The following is a 17,195-nucleotide window of genomic DNA, read 5'->3' as shown; positions in this document are numbered from 1 at the left end:
TCTCTGGCCTTATCCCAGCAGCTCTGTGTCCTTCTCATGCTGGGGACACCAGAGCTGGAGGCAGGATTGGAGGTGAGGTCTCAGCAGGAACAGATCCAAGGGGCAGAACCCCCTTCTCCTCTCCTGCTGGCCCATACTCCTCTGGCTGCAGCCCAGCACACAGCTGCTTGTTGGGCTGCAGGAGAACACTCCTGGGGAGCTGCTCAGCAACCAACAACCCCAAGCCTCTTTCTTCAGGGCTGCTCTCAGCCCTCTCTGCACCCATCCTGGATTTGTGCCTGGGCTGGCCTGAGCCAGCTGCTGGACCTTGCCTTGTGACTTGCTGACCCTCCTGCCGTTAGCACTGCCTCACTTCTCAAGCCTGTCAAGACCCCTCTGGATGCCATCCCTGCCCTCAAGTGAGTCCCCTGCAGCACACAGCTTGGTGCCATCACCCAACCTGCTGAGGGTGCTGCCAGGGCCACTGCCCTGTTTTTCCCCTCCATCAGAGCTCTGAGCCAGCTCCACTCACCGCTGCTTTGCCTCCTTGATCCTCTTCTTCACATCAGCCTCCCGGCGCAGGGTTATGGCTGAGTTCTGGGCTTGGCGCAGCGTCACCTGCAGTGGGGCACCACACACCTCAGGGGCTGCTGGCACATCCACCACATCAACTCACTTCTGTGGCTTCTTTGCCCCACTTCAAGAAGCTCAAAATGTTTGAATTGCAAAGAATCCAGGAATGGTGGAGGGTGATGATCAGCAGCCTTTGCACATAAGGCAGCACTTGCTGCTGGGTTGTTCCAGCTGCTTGCATAGAATCCGTGGGCATCTGGGTACCTTGTCACCATCAGCTGCCAATAGGAAGCTCAGTGATTTCGGCTGGTGTCTCTTGCTGACCCACCTGGTGCCCCCTGCAAGCCCTCCAACCACCCAGCAGCAGGCCTTGCCCCCATCAAGAGCCACAACCCCAACAGAAGGAAGCAAACAGCCCCAGGCCAGTACTCCCTGTCAAATGCTTCAGTCAGCTGGGAAAGCAAAGAAGGGGAAAGAGCTCAGAAGCAGCTACATTTATTCCTTACCCAATCCCCCACATTTCCCTGGCCTGTTCTGCAGAAGCTGACATCAAGCAGACCACCTGGGGCCCCAAGGTTGCCTTCCCACCCAGCAGGCTGTGGGCAGGGGAATGTCAGGACACTTTCCACTTGGGCTGGAAACCATCTGCAGACATGGAAGCCTGTCCAGTGGTGCTGAGCCCAGAGAGCTGCCTGAATGCTGCTTGCAAGTCATTGCCCCATCCCAAAGCACCTCAGAGATGCCCAAGCAGAAGGCTCACCCTGGACTCCCGCGTGAGGTCCCCTCCCAGGCGCAGCTCAAGTGCTCGGGCCTTGCTCTCTGCCTCTCGAGCCTTCTCCTCAGCTGCAATACAGGCAAAAGGGTCAGGGCAGCAGCTCAGCATAGACAGCATCTCACCAGGCAGCCATTCCAGGAAACTCATTCCCAGAGAGCCTGAGCTGGACTCTGGACTGGCATGGACATGGATACAAAGGTAACACCAAAAGGTTTGGAACTGGAGCAGGGCAGGTTTAGGTTGGACATCAGAAGAAAGCGGGGGGAGTCACTAGAACAGGCTGCCCAGGGAGGTGGTTGAGACCCCATCCCTGGAGACATCCAAGCTCAGCCTTGCTGTGTCCTTGTAGAGCCTGCTCTAGCTGGAGTTGTCCCTGCTGCCTGCAGGGGCTTGGACAAAATGCCCTTGGAGGCTCCCTTCCAGCCTAATGCCAGGACTGATTTCCTGAGCAACCACACACAGAATGAAGCAATTTCAGTTCATACCCAGCAAGGCAGCAGCCTCTCCCAGCCTTCACCACAGCAAAGCCAGGCCCCACAGACACTTCCCAGACTCACCTATCCTGGCCACGTGCTCTGCTTTCTTCACCTCCTGCTCTGCACGGGTCTTGAACCGGTTGGAAGTGTATTTGTACATCCTGTGGAGACCAAAACTTAGCAATCAGCAAACTCAGCACTAAGATCAAACCAAGATTTCATCAATGTAGGAGAGAATAAGGTCTCCATGTGTAACTCTACTTGGCCATTGTGGCCAAGAATGCCAGTGGCATCCTGGGGTGGATTAGAAAGGGGGTGGTGAGTAGGTCAAGAGAAGTTCTCCTCCCCCTTTACTCTGCCCTGAATATTGTGTCCAGTTTTGGGCTCCTCAGTTCAAGAGGGACCTCAGGGAACTGCTTGAGAGAGTCCATCCCAGAGCCACAGAGCTGCTGCAGGCAGTGGAACATCTCCCTGTGAGGCCAGGCTGAGGGAGCTGGAGCTTGGACTGGGAGCAGAGCAGTCTGAGTGCTGCCCTCATTGCTGGTGATAAAGATATGCAGGGCTGGAGCCAGGCTCTGCTCAGGGATGTGCAAGGACAGCACAAGGGGCACTGGGGGCAAGCTGGAGCAGAGGAGGTACCGCAGGGACAGAAGGGAAAACTTTGTCACTGTGAGGGTGCTGGAGGCATGCAGCAGGCTGCCCAGAGAGGTTGTGGAGTCTCCTTCTCTGGAGACTTTCCAGCCCCCCCCGTATGTGGTCCTGGATGCCCCTGCGCTGGCAGGGTGTTGGATTGAATGCTCTGTGGAGGCCCCTTCCAAGCCCTAACACTCTGATTTAGAAGCAGCAGTATCTTCACTGCTCTGAAAGGGAGCCAGACTGCGCCAGCCACTGCTGTGCCTTCCCAGAGTCAGATTTTCCACTCCCAAGCTGTTTCTTCCATCCCGTCACCACCACACCCCACTCCCTTCTGCTGTGGCTCTGTGGCTTCACCATGGTGTTACACACCCCACAGAGCACAAAGCCCAAAGCTTTGCTGCCCCTGGTGCCTGTAGACCATGGCTGCCACACTGACCTTGGCTTGTAGAGGCAGCAGGAGAGGCGTTTGGTTTGGACCTTGTGCCCGTTGATGAAGATCCTCATCCGGGGATCGATGTAGAGCACGGCGGCGTAGGCGCGGAAGGAGCGGCGCTCCGGCTTCCTGCAAGGGAGGCAGGCTCAGACACTCAGCACTCTGCTCAGCACCTCCTGCCAGCAGACAGCACACATCCTCCCAGGCTGGCCCACGCAGCCCAGAGATCACTCCAGCAGTTCACCCCTGGAGTAGCTCTTCAGTCAGGCTTCACCCTGGAATCTTCTTCAGTTGTCTTCCTATTTCCTTTGTAGTTTTTGTCCCTTCCTTCCTGTCCAACCATGAAGGGCCATGACGTGCTCTGCTCTGGGGAGACCTGCCCTGCAGGGCTGTGCCCAGATATGGGACCCCCAACACTGGAAGCACAGGGACCTGCTGGAGAGGATCCAGAGAAGGCCACAAAGATGATCAGAGGGCTGGAGAGTCTCCCGTATGGGGACAGGATGGGAGAGTTGGGGCTGCTCAGCCTGCAGAAGAGAAGACTCCAGGGAGACCTTAGAGCTGCATTGCAATATCTGCAGGGGACATACAGGAAGGCTGGGGGGGGGCCGGTATGCTGTTCATCAGAAGGCTTGGAACTGGAGCAGTTCTGCACAGCGAGGGTGGGGAGACACTGGACAGGCTGCCCGGGGAAGTGGTTGAGGTTCCAACCTGGAGACATCCAAGCTCAGCCTTGCTGTGTCTCTGTGCAGCCTGCTCTAGCTGGAGGTGTCCCTGCTGCCTGCAGGGGCTTGGACAAGATACCCTTGGAGGCTCCCTTCCGGCCCAATGCCAGCTGTGACTCTGAACTCAGCACACCCTCAGCTCTCCCTCTGCTCACTCTCAGCATATCCTTCTGCCTTTGCTGCAGGAAGTCCAGGAGCTGCCTCTCTTCCCAGGAAGCCTCCATCTAGCCCCACCCATGCTACTGGCTGGAGGAGGCTGACCTGTGCAGCTCCTTCACCTTGTGCAGCCCAGTTTGAAAGCAGCAGAGGCTTGTGAGCAGCTGTTGTGCTGACAAAAACATCCTGGGTGAGAGGAGAAAATGAAACCTACAGCTGAGGGCTGCTTTATTTTAGGTGCCTAAAGGAGAGCATTGAGTTTGTTCCTCTAAGATGAGCCAAGGCACTCAGAGCCAACACACAACCTGTGGGCTGCTTGCATCCAGGAATTCCAAACTGCTAAAGAAAAAAACCCAAATATCTTCTCAGTTCCCCAGTGCCCTGCTGAAAGAGAAGCTGCAGGCAGCTGTGCCCAAGCCCTGGGGGCGCTAACAGCCTTCATACTCACGTTCCCTCTGGGGGTGTCCCTGCCATCTGGATGTCTCGGGGGTCAGAAGTCACATCCAGCTCTGGCTCTCCGTTGTCCATCAGTTTGAGGTTAAAGATGATCACCAAGGTGCCTGAGCAAGGAAGAAGGTTGATCAGGAGAAGCCCAGCCCCAGGCCCAACACCCTGCCCCTCCTGCCCAGCACTGCCCACATGTACCTTTGTCCCCACGGATCTTGCTGAACTGCTCCATCACCTCCTGCTCTGATTTGAAAGGGGAGTACTTATAGATGAGCTCTGTCTCGATGGCAAACTTCTCCATGTTGTCAGTCAGGGGTTCCCGGCTCCGCGCCTTCCAGGTGGGCAAGGGAACGATGACCTGCAGGTACCAGGGGACCAAGAGTGACTCAGGCTCCCCAGCTCCAGCCAGCTCCTTCTGCACATCCTGCCCCAGCAATCTACCCCCTTCCAGCAGCCCCCTAAGTTACTGCAAAAGGTCCTTTTCAGTCCTCTGCACAGCTTGAGGACCCTTCTTTGCCAGCCTCCTGCAACTTCTAGTCCTAAACTGCCTCATTCAAAGAATCACAGAATAGGTTGGGTTGGAAGGGACCCAAAAGAGCATCCAGTGCCAACCCCCTGCTGTGGGCAGGGACACCTCCCACCAGCCCAGCTTGCTCATCCAGCCTGGCCTTGAACACCTCCAGGGAGGGGGTGGCCACAGCCTCCCAGGGCAACCTGTGCCAGAGTCTCCTCAACCTCACTGGAAAGAAACCAAAGGGATAAAAAAAACATTAAAAAAATCAAAATCTTTGCTGACTTGGTGAAGACTCACAAGTGCAGCCCCAAGGGAAAACAGACACTGCTGCCACCAGAAGGGCAACCACCACCCAACACTCTGCTACCAGCAGAGCTGGGGCAGCTGAGCTGAGCCAGCAGCCAGCACAGCAGTTCAAAGCACAGAGCAAACCTCATCGATGCCTTCCTCCTCGTGGAAGGTCCTGGAGAGCAGCAGGCAGGTGATGCTGTTGTCCTTCTTTGTGAAGAGGATGAAGTCCTTCCCGATCCGCATGGAGCCCCTAGGCACAGACCACAGCCTGCCTGTCCCACCTGAGCCACAGCACTTACACATTCACATAAGAGCTTGGGTGGGAAGGGACCCTAAAGAGCAGCCAGTGCCAACACCCTGCCATGGGCAGGGACACCTCCCACTAGCCTAAGTTGCTCAAGGCAACATGGAACAGCTGGAGAGGGTCCAGAGGAAGCCACCAAGATGATCTGAGAGAGAACCTCTGCTATGGGGACAGGCTGGGAGAGTTGGGGCTGTTCAGCCCGGAGAAGAGCAGGCTCCAGGGAGACCTCAGAGCAGCTTTCCAGTACTTGAAGGGGCTCCAGGAGAGCCAGGGAGGGACTTTTGACAAGGGCTGGGAATGCCAGGATAAGGGGCAATGGTTTGAAGCTTGAGAATGTGCTCCAGCCCTTGGATCATCTTTGTGGCCTCTCTGGCCTTACCCCAGCAGCTCTGTGTCCTTCTCATGCTGGGGACACCAGAGCTGGAGGCAGGATTGGAGGTGAGGTCTCAGCAAGAACAGAGCCCACTCTCCTCTGGCTGCAGCCCAGCACATAGCTGCCTGCTGGGCTGCATGAGGGCACTGCTGCCTCTTTCTTCAGGGCTGCTCTCAGCCCTCTCTGCACCCATCCTGGATTTGTGCCTGGGCTGGCCTGAGCCAGCTGCTGGACCTTGCCCTGTGACTTGCTGACCCTCCTGCAGTTAGCACTGCCTCACTTCTCAAGCCTGTCAAGACCCCTCTGGATGCCATCCCTGCCCTCAAGTGAGTCCCCTGCAGCACACAGCTTGGTGCCATCACCCAACCTGCTGAGGGTGCTGCCAGGGCCACTGCCCAGATGTTAAACAGCCCTGTGTGAAGAACCACAACAGATATCTACCAAACCACTGTGGGTTTGTTTAGATTGCAGTTGTTTGGGGCTCTTTCCTAAACCAGGATGCACCCCTCCAAGCCCTCCCCCCCCCCTCTTCCTGCCCTGCCCCTCCCAGCCTGGCTCTGTTGTACCTACGATTTCAAGCCATTCCCATACTGCCCAATCTGGGTGGACTCGGTGGAGCGCTTGGCTGACTTCCCAAACTGAATGACACTGGCAGCTTCACCTGCAACAAGAGACAGGGAGCACAAGAGAGTGGGTTTAACAGACAGACAGCTTTGAGACAGTTTCTTTCCCCACTGGAAGGAGCACAGGAAGACTAGAGCATGAAACAGGCCAAAAGTCCAAGGCAAAGACTCTCTTCCTGAAGTTCTACCAAACAGCCCTAGAAGATAGTCTGCTCTGCCAAGACCTCACCTCCAATCCTGTCTCCAGCTCTGGTGAGAAGGACACAGAGCTGCTGGGGTGAGGCCAGAGGAGGCCACAAAGATGATCCAAGGGCTGAAGCAGCTCTGCTGTGAGTACAGGCTGAGGGAGCTGGGGGTGTTCAGCTTGGAGAGGAGAAGGCTCCAGGGGGATCTTAATGCTGCCTGAAGGGATCCTGCAGGAAGGCTGCAGAGAGACTTTTACCGAGGGTGTCTAGAGACAGGACAAGGGGGAATGGTTTGGAGCTGAGGTAGAGCAGGGTCAGACTGGAGCTGAGGAAGAAGTTCTTCAGTGTGAGGGTGGTGAGACTCTGGAAGAGGCTGCCCAGGAAGGCTGTGGCTGCCTCCTCCCTGGGGGTGTTCAAGGCCAGGCCTGAGCAATCTGGTCCAGTGGGAGGTGTCCCTGCTCATGGGGGTTGCAACTGGATGATCTCATTCTAGGATTCCCTGCCTCAACCCAGGATTGGCAGCAGGCTGAGGCCCTGCAGAGCTAGCTGGAGGGGGGAGCAGTGTCCTGTGCTCCCTTCTCACAGCTTGTGGATGCATTAGAGGGCTCTCATTGTTGTTGGCCTTCCTGCTGAGGCACTTCCTCTTCCTTGGACCTGCATTTTTACCTCTCCCAGTGACCTCTATGGGGAAATGATTCTCCTGGGGAAAGGAGAACAACTGTTTCATGCTAGGGATGATGTTGAAAGGCCCTTGAACAACAGAACTAAAACAGACACAGATAGGCTCTGACTTGTAAACCCAGCCGGGCCTTTCACTTTGCCCTTTGTTAATTAAACACCGATAATAGCTGCCTTTTCACCCCCAGCCCTCTTCCTGGCAGCAGCCCAGCAAGCTGCTGTGGAAATTTGCTTCTGTCTCAGCAGAGGAGTTGTTGAGGGTAAACAGCAGTTGGTCAGGATAAACATCACCTTCTCTTCATGGCACTGAGATGAAGCTCAATCCTTGTCCTGACTTCAGGACCTTCTTCACAGTGCTGACCTCTGCCCTACTGCCAGTGCTTGGGAGGTTGTGCTGTGCAGAGCTGTGCTGGGTTACACCCACCCTGGGGGAGAGCTGCGACAGCCCTGCTTCCCCAGGGGGAAAAAAGAAATCTGATCCAGGTGAACAGAGGGGGACTTGGGTTTCCCTCTCCCAGGAGGGGTCCCCCGGGTCAAGTCTATTCCACTCGCCCTTCCTGCCCAGCAAGCCTATAAAAAGGAAGATGCTGCAGCCAGTTGTCTCTCTTTGCCTCACCTGTTCAAAGGGACCAACAAGCCACAGCCAGCCTCCTGGTTCTTCCACGTGGTCAGGCCTGGTCTTTCCCTACTGCATCCACATTTTCTCTAAGACTGAAATCCACATACCTCGAGGGAGATACAAGGCCATCCAAGTTTGGTTTTGTGTATTTTCCTATTCATCCTTAGTCCCTACCCTTGGTACTGCTGTAGAGATAGATTTGGTTAAAGAATTTACTTCTACTTCCAAAACAACTCCAGATTATTTTTTAGTAGATTTACCTCCTCCTCTTTTCCCCTACCCCACCTTTTTTTTTTCTTTTCTTTCTCTCCTCTTTCCTTTTCAGGAATAAGGGGAGGGAGGGAAGGAGGGATGGCAGGAGAGGAATTCTCAGCTTGCTACCATCTGAGCTCTTAACACTCCAGTTAAGGCTCAAACCACTACAGGTGGCCCAGGAGATGTTTTGATTTATGAGCATGGCAATAATTGTGGTAGACAAAGCAGACCACAGCATGCCAGGGGCTGGAAGAGACCTCCAGAAAGTGTTCAGTCCAACCTCCCTGCCAGAACAAGGGCAGCCAGGGCAGGGCACACAGGAACACATCAAGGCGGGGTTGGAAAGTCTCCAGAGCAGGAGACTCCACAACCTCTCTGGGCAGCCTGCTCCAGGCCTCCAGCACCCTCACACCAAACACTCCACAGCAGAGCTGTTCCAGGCCCTTCATCATCCTCACAGCCCCTGTTCCCTTCTTCATCCTCACAGCCTCTGCTGGACTCCCTCCAGCAGGTCTCTGTCTCTCCTGAACTGAGGAACCCAGAAGTGGACACAGTATTGCATGGGTGGTCTCAGCAGGGCCAAGTTGTCTTATATTTGAGACCTGGGTAAGGATAGTCATGATGATGAAGTTATCATGAAAGCTCCTCCTCCCCTGCTACCTCCTTCCTCCTCCCACCATGGCTGTGTTCACTTTCAGCCTGGTCTGAACAAGGGTCCCTACTAGGACTCTCTTGCTGTACAAAAAGTTGAATCAAAAACTGTTTTGAAGAAACCTTTCAGAAGCCTACAAAAGGTTGAAAAGCAACTCCCTGCAGCACTGCCTCCCCCACGAAAGGTGAGCAGCTGCTTTAGCTCTCAGTGCTGGCTGTCCAAAACCACCCTGCAGAGGTTGTTCACTCTGAGCAGAGAAACAAAGGATGATGCCCAGCAGCTGGGACTGCCTGGGCAGGAAGGAAGCCTCTGCTCCAAGCTTTGCTGGCATTGGGAGATTCTTCGCCTCCACACCAGAATCCAGGCACACAGAGATGATTTGTTTTCCATGTGTTTAGTTGCAGCTCTAGAGGGAGTCTCACTCCAGGCTATTTTAGTTGCAGTGTTGTTGTTGTGTCGCGTCTCACAGTGGCTGGATTCTGAAAACCAGCAAAAAGGGAGGGGGAACGAGGATCCGTGCCAGGGAGAGAGGGGAGAAACAACAATCTGCAGGAACTCACCACTCAGGAGGGCAGATGTGTCTTCAGAGCCCAAGGAAAGGCATCAAGGGCACAAATAAAAACTTTCATAACAAGAAACACAGAATGGTTCAGGTTGGAAGGGACCTCAGAGAGCATCTACTGCAGCCTCCATGGGCAGGGACACCTCTCAACTCAACTTGGCTGCTGAAGGCCTCATCCAGCTCAAGCCATTAAGATAAAACCTCAGTTTGATACTGCAGTGTCACTTCCTGCCACTTACTGGAATCCATTCCTGACCCATCATCCAGAAAGCACAGCATGAATCCACCTCGCAGCTCTTCCTGGCGCTCTGCAAGAGAACAGCAACCTCACTGCCCCCACAAGGCCAAGCCCAAGATGCCACCAAATCCAACCAGCAACCACAAGTAACACAAACAGGACTTCCACAGCCCCAGCACAGCTAAGGTGGGAGAGTGAGCAGCAGGTTTTCACAGATTTCATTGGCTTGGAAGGGAGCCTCCAAGGGCATATTGTCCAAGCCCCTGCAGGCCGCAGGGACACAGCAAGGCTGAGCTTGGATGTCTCCAGGGATGGAGCCTCAACCACCTCCCTATGCAGCCTGTCCCAGTGTCTCCCCACCCTCCCTGTTAAGGATTCCTGCCTTACCTGCTGACATGAAGACAGCAGCAGGGACTTACCAGTGTAAATGTCAATCCTCGTGGCATCTGCATCTCTGCAAAGCAACAAAACCCAGAATCAGCACCCAGGGGTGGAGCAGGAATGAAGCTAAGAGTCCATGCAGATGGAACAACTCCCAGCATGAAGTGGCTGAACAGACCAAGACCTTAAATCTATCTCCTGCCTTCTACCACATTTCCCTTTTCTGGGATTCACTCCAACTTCCCTTGTCAGGAACAGCACTCCCCCCACCCAGGGGTAGATGTGGAGGTAAAAGAGGACCAAGGGCAATATTCAGACTAAACTACAGTCAGGTGTTCTAGTTGGCTGTTTTTCATCGTCTGCTAGAAGTGAAGGTTGTTCAAAATCAGACAAAGCTAATTAAAGCTAAACTAATTGGCCCTGGCCTGCAGGCAGCCTCGGGTACGTACCTGGCATTATCGACAAGCTCAGCAAGGGCACCAAAAAGGAACTCATGGGTGGTCCTGCAAGGGAACACAGTAGCAGTGACACTGACCATGGACACACAGACAACACCAGGAATCCAAACTGCCTTTGAAACACATCCAATACATGGATCCAAATGGGCTGGGTTGGAAGGGACCTTCAAGAAAATCTAGTGTCAAACCCCTGCCATGGGCAGGGACACCTCCCACCAGCCCAGCTTGCTCAAGGCCTCATCCAGCCTGGCCCTGAACACCTCCAGGGAGGAGACATCCACAGCCTCCCTGGGCAACCTGTGCCAGTGTCTCCTCACCCTCACTCTGAAGAGTTTCTTCCTCAGCTCCAGTCTCAAACTCCGCTACTCAAGCTTCAAACCATTGTTCCTCATCCTGGCACTCCCAGCCCTTGTCAAAAGTCCTTCCCCAGCTTTCCTAGAGCCCCTTCAGCTACTGCAAGGCTGCTCTAAGGTCTCCATGAAGCCTTCTCTTCTCCAGGCTGAACAGCCCCAGCTCTCCCAGCCTGTCCCCATAGCAGAGGTTCTCCAGCCCTCTGATCATCTTCATGGCCTCCTCTGGGCCCTCTCCATCAGGTCTATGTCTGGGGGGTCCCAGAACTGGAGGCAGCGCTGCAGATGAGGTCTGAGCAGAGCAGAGCAGAGGGGCAGAATCCCCTCCCTGTGCCGCTGCACTCCCTGCTCTGGCTGCAGCTCAGCACACAGCTACCTGCTGGGCTGCCAGTGACCATTGCTGGCTCCTGGGGAGTTTGTCACCAACTGACACCCTCAAGGCCTTCTCCTCCAGGCTGCTCTCAAGCTGCTCCTCACCCAGCCTGGATTTGAGCCTGGGATTGCCCTGACCCAGCTGCAAGACCTTGCCTTTGGCCTTGTTTAGGTTGGCTTGGGCCAACTCTGTGTCTCCAATATTGAGGTCTGGCACTGACTGCAGATTAGACTTTGCTGTCCAGCAGGGGCAGATCCACAGCAGATCAGCTGCCCTGTGAAGAGTCTAAATCAATAAACAGCTGGTCTTAAAACTATCACATGGGAAACTGACACAGCAGAGGAAAGTCTCAAGCTCATCAGCCAGCCTGTGATCAGTCACCAGCTCATACCATGATCCTTCACCACACTGCCAGCTCTCTTCATGGCAATCAAACCCTCTGAACCTGGGTGGTCAGCATTGTGCACAAGGTGCATCTTCCCCAGGCACATATTCACTTGTGCAGTTTTTTTTCTGACAGCAAAAAAGCTTCCAGAGCCTGAGGGATGTCCAGCAGCTGCAACTGCTCCTAATCCAGAGACAGTTTCACAGCTGGCATTGGGTTGCAAGGGACCTCCAAAGGGCATCTTGCCCAACCTCCCTGCAGGCAGCAGGGACACCTCCAAACAGAGCAGGCTGCGCAGGGACACAGCAAGGCTGGAACAAGTCTTCTACCAAAACTGTGCCACATCAGCTTCCAAACTCAACACCAAAATCCAGGCAGGTATCACTCTGGCACAAGCTCCAAAGCCATCTTTGATTTCCAGCCTCTCAACTGCCACCCCTGAGAAGCAGAGCTTCTTTGAAAGCCATTGGCTCATAGAATATCAAAATGGGTTGGAAAGGACCTTCAAGATTATCCAGTTTCAACCCCCTTCAGATCCATCTTCAATGTGGTGACACCTAACCCATCCACACAGCTGTAACCAGCCTGGAAACACAGCAGCTTGCCAGGTGACCAGGAGAGCCACACTCATTGTGAGTGAACATCTACCAGAAGCAGAACCTCCTGTGCTCACACTGGCAGTGAAACCTTGCTGCAATCAAGGGAAATCCACTCCAGCTGCTTCACAGAATCCTAGAACAGCTTAGCCTGAAAGGGACATCAGAGGCCATCAACTCCACCCTCCCTGCCATGGGCATCTCCCAGCTAGACCTGGCCTTATCCAGCATGGCCTTCACAGTATCACAGTACCACCAAGGTTGGAAGAGACCTCAAGGATCATCGAGTCCAACCTGTCACCACAGACCTCATGACTACACCATGGCACCAAGTGCCACATCCAATCCTCTCTTGAACACCTCCAGGGATGGTGACTCCACCACCTCCCTGAGCAGCACATTCCAATGACATGACTTTCTCAGTGAAGGACTTTCTCCTCACCTCGAGCCTAAACTTCCCCTGGTGCAGCTTGAGACTGTGTCCCCTTGTTCTGGTGCTGGTTGCCTGGGAGAAGAGACCAGCCCCTTCCTGGCTACAACCACCCTTCAGGTAGTTGTAGAGGGCAATGAGGTCTACCTCCAGGTGTTCCACAACCTCTCTGGGCAGCCTGTTCCAGAGTCTCACCACCCTCACACTGAAGAACTTCTTCCTCAGCTCCAGTCTAACCCTGCTCTACCTCAGCTTCAAACCCTTCCCCCTTGTCCTGTCCCCAGACCCCCTCAGCAAAAGTCTCTCTGCAGCCTTCCTGCAGGATCCCTTCAGGTCCTGCCAGGCAGCCCTGAGGTCCTCCTGGAGCCTTCTCTTCTCCAGGCTGAACACCCCCAGCTCCCTCAGCCTGTGCTCACAGCAGAGCTGCTCCAGCCCTAGGATCATCTTTGTGGCCTCCTCTGGCCTTACCCCAGGAGCTCTGTGTCCTTCTCATGCTGGGGACACCAGAGCTGCAGGAAGGATTTGAGGTGAGGTCTCAGCAGGGCAGAGCCAAGGGACAGAATCCCCTCCCCTGCCCACAGTCCTCTGGCTGCAGACCAGGACATAGCACAGAAGCAAAGCTGATGCTGTGAGCACCTCTTAGAGAATCCTCCCTGTCTGAAGCCTGTCTCACTGCTGATCCTGCAGCCTCATTCCCAATGAACCACATCAGGCTATTTTTGTTCTGAAGGAGGCCATGTTGAGGGAAATGTTTGAGCTTGGCATCTGTCAGGAATGAGAGCAATCCCCTCAGTGCTGCTGTACTCAACTTCAGGCACAAGAAGAAAGAGGAGAGGTGGGGAGGTGGTGGTCTGTCACTCCCAGCATTCCCCAAGTCCACCCTCCTGTCATTTTTTAAGTGTATCTGACTGACCTTCTTCCACTCCAGCTCAATTCATCAGGACAATTCTAGGTCCAGGAAAACCCCACAACCCTGCAAGCTAAACCCTACCTCCTGTTAGAAGACAACTTCAGCTTCTCAGCTTTTCCTTCAATTTCACAGATTCACAGAATGGTTTGGGTTGGAAGGGACCTTGAAGATCATCCAATTCCTGCCTATAGGCAGGGACACCTCCCCCCAGCCCAGGTTGCTCAAGGTCTCATCCAGCCTGGCTTTGAACACCTCCAGGGAGGGGACACCCACAGTCTCCCTGGGCAACCTGTTCTAGTGTCTCCCCACCCTCACACTATGGAATTTCTTCCTCACCTCCAGTCTCAGTCTGCTCTCCTCCAGCTTCAATCCACTGCCCCTTGTCCTGTCACTCCCAGCCCTTGTCAGAAGTCCCTCTCCAGTTTTCTAGTATTTAGGTATTCCAAATATGCAAAACCAAGATGGTTGTGGCTCAGGGGTGGTTTGTGTGATCTTCTCAATAAATACCTTCGGAAGCATCTTAAAAGTTGCAGCATTTAAGGAAAACCTCAGTGAAGGCCAGCAGGTAGCTCTGGAAGTCACCAAAACAAGGCCAAGGCCAAGGCACTTGCTTACACCACAGGGATCCTCATTCTAAGGTCTAAAAGAACTGTCACAGGGGAGCACAGAATGGTTTAGATCACAAGGAACCTTCAAGGTCACCTAGCCCACCTCTGCTGCACTCAGCAGGAACATCTGCACCTAGAGGAGGTTGCTCAGAGCCACAACCAACCTCACCTGGAATAGTTCCAGGCACAGGGCACTGTGGTGGTTTCAGGCTATGCTTTTAAAATTTAGTTACAGATTTTGAGCAGAAAAGCAGACAAATATAAATAAATCACTACTGGGCATAGAAAGGAGAGCAAAATCTTATTCCAAAACAAATTCACTGGATGAATATCTAGAATCCAAACAATTCTTTCTCTTCTCTCCTGATCTCTGCTGTTTTGCTTTGCCCAGGAGAGGTTAACCTGCTTGTTGGCTGGCCTTGGCTGAGCTGTTCAGTTAAGTCTAACCCAATGCTTTTTCTCTGCTTCTCTCTCTCTTATGGGACAGGGAGGGGGGTAGTGGAATGCTCTCTGACCAGGGGGCTTTTCATGTTGTTTGCCAATTATAAATATCTGCATAATATTGCAACTCCTGAACATTTTGTGCATGTTGATTGCATTCCATTGTAGAGTGTAGCTTTGCTTGTACATAAACCTTCATTTGCTTCTAAATGAGTTGGTCTGGGAAAGTTAATGCTGGGAGGAAACTTCAACCCACCACAGGCATCTATCTCCCACCTCTCTGGGCAACCTGAAGCAGGCTCTCCCCACCCTCAGTGTCAAAGATTTCTCCCTTCTCTACAGGCTGAGCCTCCCTGTTTGAGTCCAAACCATCACTCCTTGTTCTGGCACAAGAGGCCCTGCTCAGAAGTCTGTCCCTCAACTATTCAGCAAGAAGATCATCTGGAGAGCTTGCAGGAGCAGAGCTGGGGTATTTTTATTCTGGAGATAGGGCAACTGAAGTGACTCAGCTGGGGGCTGCAGAATTGGCCAGCAGATGTGGGCATTTTAAGGAACTACAGAAAAGATCTGCTGCAGGTCCTCCAGCTCAGGGAGAAGATCCCCTGGCTGCTAGGAATCACTTCAGGCTGAGCACTCTGCCTCAGCCAGATCACAGCTTTTGCTAAGAGAGCCTTTAAAAATGAGGGAAGAAGAAGAATTCATCAGCTAGGAGGCTGACCTTGACCTGTAGCTTCAAAACTTTCTATCTCCATGACTATGAGAACATCCAGAGCACTGAGGTGCCTCAGCAAGAGAAAAAACACAGCATGGTAGGGGTTGGAAGGGACCTCCAGACAGTCCAACCTCCCTGCCAGAGCAGGGGCACCCAGGAACACATCTGGGGGGGGCTGGAAAGGCTCCAGAGCAGGAGACTCCACAACCCCTCTGGGCAGCCTGCTACAGGCCTCCAGCACACTCATACCAAACAACTTTCTCCTCATGTTGGGTCCCAGCTCATCCCTGTTGTTCCTTATCCTGTCCCTGGGCACCACCAACCAGAGCCTGACACCTTCATCCTGATCCCCACCCCTCAGCTATTGATAGACATTGATCAGGTTCCCTCTCAGCCTTCTCCTCTCCAGACTAAACAGCCCCAGGGGAGATGTCCAAAAGACAAGAAGCTCCACTATGGTGAGACCTATGTAAGGCTTGCAGGAGTTATCTTCTTTGTTGTTGTTGGGGTTTTTTGTTTGTTGGTTTTGGGTTTTTTTGTTTTGTGAGGGGAGGAGAGCAGTTATCATGGATTTGGTCTGTGATGTTGGCTTGTAAATATTAAAGAATCACACAGCGTATCTTTGGTTGGCTCATCCAGTCCAATGCTCTGACCCAGCACTGCAGGGTCACCACTAAACCAGGTCCTTCAGCTCAAGATCCTTGAATCCCTCCAGGGATGGTGACTCTAGTACTGCCCTGGGCAGCCTGTTCCAAGTTTTGAGATCCCGTCTAGTGAAGAAATATTTCCTGAGATCCAGCCTGAGCCTCCCTTGGTGCTGCTTGCAGCCATTTCCTCTGGTCCTGTCCTTTGCTACCAAGGAGCAGAGGCTGTCCCCTCCTCACTGTAACCTCCCTTCAGGGAGCTGCAGAGAGCAATGAGCCTCCTCAGCCTCCTCTTCTCCAGCCTGAACACTCCCAGCTCCCTCAGCCTTCTGTTGTCTCCATTCCCATTCTTAAGGAAGCAGCTGGATTAGGCACTGCTCTCCAGAATCTCAAAAGGCTCTTTCTTCACTCCTGATGGGCAAAAAAGCCCTGGCTTGGGCTTATTCACACATTGCACTGGGCTGAAAGGGAGCCTCCAAGGGCATTTTGTCCAAACCCCTGCAAGGCAGCAGGGACACCTCCAGCTAGAGCAGGCTGCACAGGGACACAGCAAGGCTGAGCTTGGATGTCTCCAGGGATGGGGCCTCAACCACCTCCCCAGGCAGCCTGCCCCAGTGTCTCCCCACCCTCACTGTGCACAGAACTTTCTCCTGATGGCCAACCTAACTCTGCCCTGCTCCAGCTCCAAACCATTGTCCTGGTCCTATCCCCTCAGCCCCTTCTGAACAGCCTTCCTGTAGGTCCCCTGAAGATATTGCAGTGCAGCTCTAAGGTCTCCCTGGAGCCTTCTCTTCTCCAGGCTGAACAGCCCCAGTTCTTCCCAGCCAGTCTTCTTCAGAGGTGCTCCAGCCCTCTGATCATCTTCATGGTATTCAACGGTATCAGCTTCCAGCTCCTGCCAACCCTTCCCTAATGCAGTTGCTCATTGCAGCTGTGGAGCACAGCAGAAGTAGAGCAGCAGTGCAGGCAACATGAAGGACCTTTTACACTTCAAGGCAGTGACACACCAGCCTCTTCTGCAACACAGGCAGTATCTTCTTGTGAGAACAGCCAGACCTGTGGTGTCCTGTAGGGAAACACTGACAGAGCTCTGCCATATGGTCCTCTAGTCCATAAAGGATTTGTTTTCTGCAGCTGGACATGAGAATTTCACAAGTCAGCTTCAGAGCTGTCCATCATCTTCAGGCACAAGATAGATTACTCCCAGGCACCTGCTACCAACCAAGCCAGAGTGAAGCCACAGGGCACAGACCCTAGGCTAACACCAGGCTGGTGCCTTAGCTTCCTGATCCTGAAAGGGATCACAATGCTCTTGGTCTATGAGACTGCTCTTAGCTGCTCTTGAAGTCATATCTTGTGTACCAACAACCACTCAGGCCTACTTTGAAACCAGCTCTTCCATTTTTCTGCGCA

General features: G+C 53.7%; 1 protein-coding gene across 5 annotated transcripts in view; it reads right to left on the bottom strand.

Moving 5' to 3' along the window:
• Positions 1 to 17,195, bottom strand: part of MORC2 (MORC family CW-type zinc finger 2) — a 32,868-nt gene that overhangs the window by 13,703 nt on the left and 1,970 nt on the right. Inside the window, exons 2-12 of one of the 5 annotated variants that reach the window (XM_054172835.1) lie at positions 10,325 to 10,378; positions 9,914 to 9,948; positions 9,496 to 9,564; positions 6,253 to 6,343; positions 5,147 to 5,255; positions 4,399 to 4,558; positions 4,202 to 4,313; positions 2,876 to 3,001; positions 1,885 to 1,964; positions 1,313 to 1,395; positions 512 to 597 (exon numbers count right to left, since the gene is read on the bottom strand). In XM_054172835.1, coding sequence (XP_054028810.1) covers positions 512 to 597; positions 1,313 to 1,395; positions 1,885 to 1,964; positions 2,876 to 3,001; positions 4,202 to 4,313; positions 4,399 to 4,558; positions 5,147 to 5,255; positions 6,253 to 6,343; positions 9,496 to 9,564; positions 9,914 to 9,948; positions 10,325 to 10,378 — 1,005 coding nt within the window. Of the gene's footprint in view, positions 1 to 511; positions 598 to 1,312; positions 1,396 to 1,884; positions 1,965 to 2,875; positions 3,002 to 4,201; positions 4,314 to 4,398; positions 4,559 to 5,146; positions 5,287 to 6,248; positions 6,344 to 9,495; positions 9,565 to 9,913; positions 9,949 to 10,324; positions 10,491 to 17,195 lie in introns of those variants that run through there. The other 4 variants (XM_054172831.1, XM_054172832.1, XM_054172834.1 and 1 more) reach the window with 4 other exon arrangements.

This window comes from Dryobates pubescens, chromosome 25, assembly GCF_014839835.1.
Source record: "Dryobates pubescens isolate bDryPub1 chromosome 25, bDryPub1.pri, whole genome shotgun sequence".
Classification (NCBI taxonomy): Eukaryota; Metazoa; Chordata; class Aves; order Piciformes; family Picidae; genus Dryobates; species Dryobates pubescens.
This window is presented reverse-complemented; position numbering and strand designations above follow the sequence as displayed.